The sequence below is a fragment of the Pipistrellus hanaki genome, assembly GCF_964339955.1.
Source record: "Pipistrellus hanaki genome assembly, chromosome: 1".
NCBI classification, from domain to species: domain Eukaryota; kingdom Metazoa; phylum Chordata; class Mammalia; order Chiroptera; family Vespertilionidae; genus Pipistrellus; species Pipistrellus hanaki.
This window is the reverse complement of record NC_140503.1, coordinates 59474230-59483170: the sequence shown is the minus strand read 5'-3', so window position 1 is coordinate 59483170 and position 8941 is coordinate 59474230. Positions and strand designations below refer to the sequence as shown.

The 8941-nt window shown below is 43.5% G+C and overlaps 1 protein-coding gene and 1 pseudogene across 4 annotated transcripts in view; one reads left to right on the top strand and one right to left on the bottom strand.

Moving 5' to 3' along the window:
* The first annotated feature begins 378 nt into the window (after nt 1–378).
* The window catches only part of GOLM2 (golgi membrane protein 2), an 84922-nt gene continuing 76359 nt past the window's right edge, over nt 379–8941 (top strand). The window contains exon 1 of one of the 3 annotated variants that reach the window (XM_084903602.1): nt 379–1104. In XM_084903602.1, coding sequence (XP_084759728.1) covers nt 778–1104 — 327 coding nt within the window. In that variant the 5' untranslated portion in view covers nt 379–777. The remainder of the gene's footprint in view (nt 1105–8941) is intronic. The other 2 variants (XM_084903604.1, XM_084903603.1) reach the window with 2 other exon arrangements.
* On the bottom strand, nt 5798–8335 carry LOC311611952 (large ribosomal subunit protein eL21-like; annotated as a pseudogene). The gene is made up of 2 exons: nt 8206–8335; nt 5798–6289 (listed from the first exon to the last, which is right to left on the bottom strand). The product of its transcript is annotated as a large ribosomal subunit protein eL21-like (transcript).

Genomic DNA, 8941 nt, shown 5'->3' with positions numbered 1-8941 from the left:
TTTCATTGCCTTTTTGTTTTGTGTTCTCTCCATATCGTTAACACAAAGGAGATAAGCTCCTTCCACTGAAGCAAGTTCAAAACCTTTCCTCGTAGCCCCTTCTCTCCTCCTCTCTTTCCTGCACAGCAGTCGCAGCCCCAAGATGTCCTCAAAGACCAAAACTCCGCGGAGGGGCACCACCGAGACCCTGGGGGAAGGGAACTGAGCAGGTAAAAGCTGAAGGGACACTCCGATTCAGGTCCAAGAGCTAACGCGAACCGCCGAAACGAATACCAACGATCTTCCCACAGACATAACCCTCGCGAGATAAGACCGCATAGGGGCGAGAGAAGCCCACTTTCTCGCGAGAAGTGGGGGCGTCGTCGGCGGAAACTAGGAAATTGGACCCCTAGGCGACCGACACAGCCGGTGGGCAGGGCAGAGTCAAGCCCACCCCCTTCCGGCTCCTCGCCCCGCCCCCTAGGCTGAGGTGTGGGGGCCCGAGGTGCGGGCCGCTGGGTTCCGTAGGTTCCTCTCCTGCGGGCGAGGGTTCGTGTTCAAAGCCTCCAGAACGCTGTCCCGGCGGGATTTGAGGAGAGGGGGCGGGGAGGGACTGCGGCCCCGCCCCCTTCTCTGGCTCGCGGGCGGGCGGGCGGGCGGGCGCGCTGGACCGCCCACTCCCGCTCCCGGCCCCGGGGCCGCGTCCCCTAGGCAACTCCGCTGCCGTGGCCTGAGCCTCTCTCTGCCGGCGGCAGGTGTCGGCGGCGAGGCCCCCGAGGCGCAGCCCGGTTCGTCCCCATGGTGGGCTTCGGGGCCAACCGGCGGGCCGGCCGCCTGCCCTCCTTCGTGCTGGTGCTGCTGCTGGTGGTGATCGCGATCCTCGCCTTCAACTACTGGAGCATCTCCTCGCGCCACGTCCTGCTCCAGGAGGAGGTGGCCGAGCTGCAGGGCCAGGTCCAGCGCACCGAAGTGGCCCGCGGGCGCCTGGAGAAGCGCAATTCAGACCTCCTGCTGTTGGTGGACTCGCACAAGAAGCAGATTGACCAGAAGGAGGCCGACTACGGCCGCCTCAGCAGCCGGCTGCAGGCCAGGGAGGGCCTGGGGAAGAGATGCGAGGATGACAAGGTAAGGACGGACCAGTGCGCTCCGCTCTGCCCCCATAGCTTCAGCTCCGGGGTGGGGGGTGTTAGCCCGTTAGCGGCTGCCTCCCGCCTCCCACAGGATTGCAGCCCCTGGAAGGACGCTCCCCTTTACCGCCAACAATCCTGCTTCTGTCGGACTTTTATTGGTGTAATCCCTGCCACATTCTCCAGTCCCTGCCAGAGGAGACTGTTAAACTCTGGTTCTCAAGCGTGGCCTGTGTGTGGATGCCGCCTTTTCGCCAAGCTCAGCTGCTGAGCTGGCAGTAGTAATCATCTGGCCTATGTGGCCGCCTTCCGTTCACAGATACACAAATCTGGGGACTGCCAGATTTTGGTGTGGGTGTTGTTGCCTTAGCCTTATTCCCATGGACACTGATCAATATTAATTAATGTATTTAAAGAACGGAGCCTTCTCTAACTCTACTTATGGTAGCCACCATATATTTTTTTAAGCAGTGTGACTTTTTAAAAATTTCTATAGGGCAATGTATTAAGTAGTTAAAGAATCAATATTACCGCCCTTTTTGTGATAAAAATGTTATGATAAATAGACTCTGAAGCTATATAAATAGACTCTGCACCACATTTGTGACTTGGACATAATTAATCCAAAGTTATGTACTTAATTTGAATTATTAATAAAGTTAATCTAAATGGTAGAATTTAAAATTTTTTCTATGTAACAGAATCTCATTGTTTTCGTTGTTTTTGAAAGGATATAAAAATGAAATTTTGTATGTTCAAGTAGCTACTGTGGTTGGTGTTTTATGCAAATGGAAAGTCATACAAAGTTTAAATTTAAAAAGTTTAAAGCTGGACTTGATACGAAACCGTCTTTGTTCTCACTAGCATATTTGGAACTATATATTAATTTATGACTTATGCAACTTCTGTTGGTGTGGCAGAGTTGTGAAAATTTCTGGGTGGGATAAGTATTATAGATGCTTTTCTTTCTGTATGCTTCTTTGGTAATCTTCACATTGGTTTTGTGTGTGTGTGTGTGTGTATTCCTATTATAATCACATGATTTTATTTTGTATATCAGAATCACTTAGAGTAAATTGTTATCAATTAAAATCTCCATGAGCTCCCAACTTCTTTATTGTCACCAGCTTCTACCTTCATAAAGATTGAGGCCCCTAGGTAAGTGCTTTTCTGTAATCTCCTCCTCTTCACCACAATAGACATCCTCTGAGAGGAGCAAGAGATCAGCAAATTTATACACATACTACACACTAAGCTCTAAAGATAAAATTCTCTTCGGTGGAATAGGCAGAAATCTATGAAATTTTGAAATATTTATTTAATATATTTTTATTGATTTCACAGAGGAAGGGAGAGGGAGAGAGACATACAATAGAAACATCAATGATGAGAGTCATTGATCAGCTGCCTCCTGCACACTCCGCACTGGGGATCCAGCCACAACCTGGGCATGTGCCCTGACTTGAAATCTTACCATGACCTCCTGGTTCAGAGGTAGACTCCACTCAATCACTGAGCCATGCTAGCCAGGCTTTGCAGTATTTAAATAGATCTTTGGACTCGAAATGGTTAGATAAGTTCTTCTCTCCAATCTGGAAGGAGAGATAAGTCTTTTCTAGTAATTTATACTCTGGATTCCATTTCTTCTATCTACTGGACTGTAATGGTCAGTTTAGTAGGTTTTTACTTTTACCTTCAAACATGTACAGGCATCTTGTTCTAAAAAAAAATTTATTCCCCCATATTTACTTCCTTCTGCCAATGAACCAATTTCTTTTTTACTTTCTCTGCTAAACTCCAATTTTTAATGATCTTTAAATGTTTTAACTTATTATTTCATCCCCATCCCAGTCTTGTTTCCTCCCTTTTCTGAAGCCATTCACTTCCTAGTCAAATCCAAAAATTATTTTTCTTTTCCATCTATTTAATTTCTCTTGGTCCTGTTGATTAGCTTTAGCTTCTTGGAGATTATCTCCCTTCTTGCTTCTATAATAATGAACTCTCCAGACTTGTCTCCTACCTTCTTTACTATATTCTTTGCTGAATTTTTCCCCCCTCTAACAACCTAATAATGGACTCTACTCATGGGCCTTGCTGTCTCCTTAGAGTAACATTTCTAAAAGTGGTGTATAACAGAGGCACTGTCCTAAGAATTATTAATAGGTGTTCAGGAGGACAAAAAGGAAAACCTCCTTTCTTGGAGGGAAATGTTAAATAGTGTTAAGTAGTATATACTCTCCCTGGAGTTCATAATTGTTACATGCTGTTAAGTCAACTATGACTCCTGGTGACCCTATGAATGAGTGATGTCCACAATGCCCTGGTCCTCAATAGCAACAGCAACAACAACCCTGCTTAGCTCCTGTGGACTCATGCCCATGGCTTTTTTTTTTTTTTTTTTTTTTTTTTTTTTTTTTTTTTGAGTCAGTTTCCCTTAAACCTTACTTTCAGAGTGGCTACATCACTCACTGCATTAAATCAGAATTCCAGCTACCTTTGTCTCCCATTATCTCCTGATCCAAACTTTGTTCCAAACTTCTTGTTTTGCTTACTATTATCTCCCTACCTGCTTTTTTGTGTCGGTTAATTCCTGTTTCTGTAACCTTTGTTCCTGCCATTTGACTTGTAGCCTCTTGTCTCTTTCCTGTGTGTTTTACTACCAAGAGATTATATCAATCTTTAGTTTCTGTTCTATGGCCACCATGAAGTCCTTGGGACTTCTAACTAGAGCGTGCTTTTTCTTTTTTGTGCACAATTTACATTTATTGTTTGAGCCACACTAATTAATTTTGTTCTTCATTTTTCACTTATAGCTTCTTATGTGCTAACCTTGTCTTCTCAACCCAATTTTAAGTTCTTTGAGGAAGGACCATTATTTAAGTTTTTTTTTTCCTATGTGTTCTTAATAGTTCTTAGTGATGATGCAGTATTATGGGTTACTGAGTTAGGATGAGCCCTAATTCAATGTCTTGAGTCCTTATTAAGAAAACTTGGACACTGATAAACAAAGACACACAGGGAAGAAGGCCATGTGAAGATGGAGGCCTTGATTGGAGTGATGTATCTATAAGCCAAAGGATTGCCAACAACCCTACAAGCTAACAAAGAAGCAAGGAAGGGTCCTCCTCTAGAGACTTCGAGAGAGAGAGAGAGAGAGAGAGAGAGAGAGAGAGAGAGAGAGAGAGAGGCCCTATATATAACATAATTTTGGACTTCTAGCCTCCAGAATTGTGAGACAGTAAATTTCAGTTATTTTGGTTGTTGTTTTTAAAATATATATTTTTATTGATTTTAGAGAGGAAAGGAGAGAGTTAAGAAACATAAATGAGAAAGAATCATTGATTGGCTGCCTCCTGCACGTCCCCTACTGGGGATTGAGTCAGCAACCTGGGCATGTGCCCTTGAGTGGAATCAAACCCAGAACCCTTCAGTCCACAGGCTCTGAGCCAAACCAGCTAGGGCAATTTCAGTTTTTTTAAGGCACTGAATTAGTGGTACTTTGTTTTGGCAACACTAGGAAACTATACAAGATTCAGTAGAAACTGCAGCAAACTTTTTTCTTATTTTTTGTAGCAAATGATTCTAAAATGTATAAGAAAATATAAATAACCTAATATAGCCAAATTTACAAAAAGAACAAAGTTGGAGGTCTTATACTCCCTATTTTTAAGATTTAATATAAAGATGTGGTAATCAAGACAGTGTGGTATTGATGGAAAAAAATAGACATATAAATTGCTGGAGAATAGAGTGTAGAAATAGACCCATAGATAAATGGTCAACTGATTTTTGTAAAGGTGCCAAAGCAGTTTAATAGGGAATAGCCTGCCACCTGGGCATGTGCCCTTGGCCGGAATTGAACCTGGGACCCTTCAGTCTGAAGGCCGATGCTCTGTCCACTGAGCCAAACCAGCTAGGGCCATATATGTTCTTTAGCTAATCTCTACACCTACCTTTATCCAATCCTCCCTTTTGATAGTCTGTTCCATGTATCCATGCCTTTGTTCATCAGTTTATTTTGTTCATTAGATTCTACATAATAAAATCATATGGTATGTCTTTCTCTGACTGGCTTATTTTGCTTAGCATAATAATCTCCAGGTCCATCCATGCTGTCACAAAGTATAAGAGATCATTCTTTTTTTTTCTTTTCTTTTCTTTTAACAGCTGAGTATATTCCATTGAATAAGTATACCATACCTTTTTTTTTGTCTATTCATCTACTGATGAGCACTTGGGCTGTATCCAGATCTTGGCTATTGTAAATAACGCTGCTATGAACATAGGGGTGCATATATTCTTTCTAATTGGTGTTACGTGATTCTTAAGATATATACCCAGAATTGGGATTGCTGGATCAAAAGGCAGTTCCATTTTGAGGAAACTCCATACTGTTTTCCATAGTAGTTGCACCAGTCTGTATTCCAGGATGGTTTCCTTTTCTCCACATCCTCACCAGCATTTGTTTGTCAGTAGCTACTTTGACAGGTGTGAGGTGATACCTCATTGTAGTTTTAATTTGCATTCCTTTAGTATTATGTATCGATAGTGAACATCTTTGTCTCTTTTATGGTCTTTGCATTTTGTTTTCTTAAATGATACAAAGTGTTCTTTATATTTTTGGAGGAAGGGATGTCACACCTCTACTCAATTAAGAGAAACGTTTTTATCAATATGGAGGTCTTTCTTTTTTACACATACACCATGAATTCATAGGGAATGAGTTCCTGCAGCTCAGGCTCCTTTCCATTGGTTCTCACAAAGAGTGCTTCTCTGGATGGAGTAGGCTGGTGCTTCATTTGAACCCAGGTACCTTTCTTTTTGGCTTCCTTCTTTTTCTGATCATTTTCCTTCACACATTTCAGGAAGCTATCTTGGCTCTTAGAGTACTTAACATGTTCAATACCTACTTTGATTCTCTTGGCAAGAATCTTGTCGTTAACCTGTTTATTCACAGCAGTGCCCACTGCATGCTGGGTAACACTGTAGATTCTAACAGTTTTGCCATGGTAACATTTGTGGGGCATTCCTTTTTTAACTGTTCCCATTCTCTTGATGACCACATATCACCTTTCTTGTAGATTCTCATGTATGTGGCCAAAAAAACAATTCCATATTTTCTAAAAAGTCCAGAAAACTATAGCCAGTGCCTCTACTCTTTCTCTTTGTGTTTTGGTGAATTACTCAAAGATGGTGGTTCTGGCGGAGAAGTTAAGGCCTTTGTGTTTAAGTCTGTTTTGTCAGATATGAGAATTACTACCCCAGCTTTCTTTCATTTCCATTTGTGTGGAATATTTTTTCCATTCCTTCACATTTATTCTGTGTGAATCTTTGGTTCTGAGTTGGGTCTCTTATAGACAGCATTTATATGGGTGATGTTTTCTTATCCATTCAGCTACCCTATTCCTTTTGATTGGACTATTTATCCATTTACTTTTAAGGTTACTATTGATAGGTAATTATTTGTTGCCATTTTTTGCTCTATACTTATGTTCTTCTCTCTCTATTTCTTCTTCTTAAAGCAGTGGCTCAGTGGTTGAGCATTGACCTATGAACCAGGAGGTCACAGTTCAATTCCAGGTCAGGGCACATGCCTGGGTTTTGGATGCAATATCCAATGGGGGATGTACAGGAGGCAGCCAATCAATGATTCTCTCTCATCATTGATGTTTATCTCTCTCTCATCCTTCCTCTCTGAAATCAATAAAAACATATCTCACCTAATAATAGGCAAACATATAAATTGCCGAAGCTGGTTTAGCTCAGTGGTAGAGCGTCGGTCTGCAGACTGAAGGGTCCCAGGTTCGATTCCAGTCAAAGGCATGTACATGTAGGCGGTGTGCAAGAGACAGCTGGTCGATGTTTCTCTCTCATCGACGTTTCTAGCTCTCTATCTCTCTCCTTCCTCTCTGTAAAAAAAAAAAAAATCAATAATATATATATATATATATATAAAGAGGTTAAAGAGGACCTAAAAAAAAAAAATAATAATAATAAATTGACCATATCTCTGCCACACCCACAGCCAACCAGGAGTGAGTATTCAAATTAACAAAGATGGCAGATTAATTTGCATACACAGGAGTGGAGCAGCTGGGCAGAGCAGGACGCTTGCTGTGGGGGCACGGGAGGGAGCTGCAGGAGTGGTGCTCCAGCTAGGAGCAAGGACTTGGCAACTCGCGGGTGACCAAGGAGCAGGGACTTGGCAGCTCCCAGGTGACCTGGGAGTGGGGATTTGCAGGTTCCCGGGTGGTTGGGAGCAAACCTAGGGGAAGGAAGACCTATTCTTGCATGAATCTTCAACGGGCCTCTAGTTTAAGAAATAAAAGAAAAGTAGATAAATTAAAGTGGTATTGTTTATTTAAAAAAGAAAAGAACAATACAAGACCAAATTTCTTCAAGATTATACCAATGCACCCAGGAAAGAAAAGAATGTTATTAATGTCAAATTCTGTACAAACAGGCTTTTATATGTTTCATGAATCTTTCTCATGTTATGGATAAAGAAACAAGCTTAAGAGAGGCAAAAGAATAGAAGATTCTAACCTCAGATCTGTTAACTATATTTACCTCATAGTATTTCATATATATATCATTTTAAACATGTAAAATTATCTACACTAATAAAAAGCAAACATGCAAATTACCGTCACTCCACTATGCCCAACAGCCAATCAGAGTGAGTATGCAAATTAACCTAAAAAAGATTGCAGCAGCCCTGCTCCTCAGCTGCTCCAGGCCTGTGAGAGTTGGAGAAGTCAGGTGCCAGTGCCTGAGGCTGGCTGCAGCCAGGGAGACAAAGAAGCTGCCTGCCCCATGATCCCAGGCTGCAGCCAGCAGCAGAAGCCTCACGTCTGATTGCCCCAGGTCCTCGGAGAGACAGAGAAACCTGGCTCCAGCGCCTGAGGCTGGGTGCCACCAGGAGATGAAGAACCCACCTGCCCCATGATCCCAGGCCACAGCCAGCTGAAGTTGTCCACACTGCATCCCAGAGAAGACAGAGAAACCACCCACCTTTGGTCCAGGCACCAGCACCTGTGGCTGGCTACAGCCCGGTAGATGGAGGAGCCACCCACCCCATAGCCCTGGGTACCAGTACCTGTGGCTGGCTGTGGTTTGGGATACGGAGAATCTGCCCAACCCGTGGTTCCGGACGCCTGCACTTGCGGCTGCAGCCCAGGCGAAGCTACCTGCCTATCATCCACTGCGTCTGTAGCCAGCCTGGGCATTTATGGCTGACTAAAGGGAGGGAAGCCTGGATCCTGGGTGCCTGTGGTTGGCTGGTGGAGGGAATCCTGGGTCCCGGATGCAGATGCAGGGCCAAGGCAGAGGTGGTTAGGGCCAATCAAGACAAGCAGGGGAACAGTTAGGGACAATCAGGCTGGCGGGCAGAAGCAGTTAAGGGCAATCAGGCAGGCAGGCAAGTGGCTAGGAATCATCATTTCTGGATTATGAGAGGGATATCTGACTGCCAGTTATCCCCTGAGGGGTCCCAGATTGGATAGGGTGCAGGCCGGGCTGAGGGACAACCTCCCCCCCCTCCCCCGCCATGCACGAATTTCGTGCACCAGGCCACTAGTGTGTGTGTGTGTGTGTGTGTGTGTGTGTGTGTGTGTGTATTTTTTTTTATAAAGCAGCTATTTCATCAACAAATCAAATGACTTTAGTATTCACTATGCCTGATGGTTCCCGAGAGTTACTATAACAAATTGGATGGCTTAAAACAAGAGAAATTTATTATCTCACAGTTTTGGAGATTAGAAGTCCAAAATTAAGATGTTGGCATGACCATAGCTTCTGACAATCCTAGGTGTTCCTTAGTTAATCACAGCGCA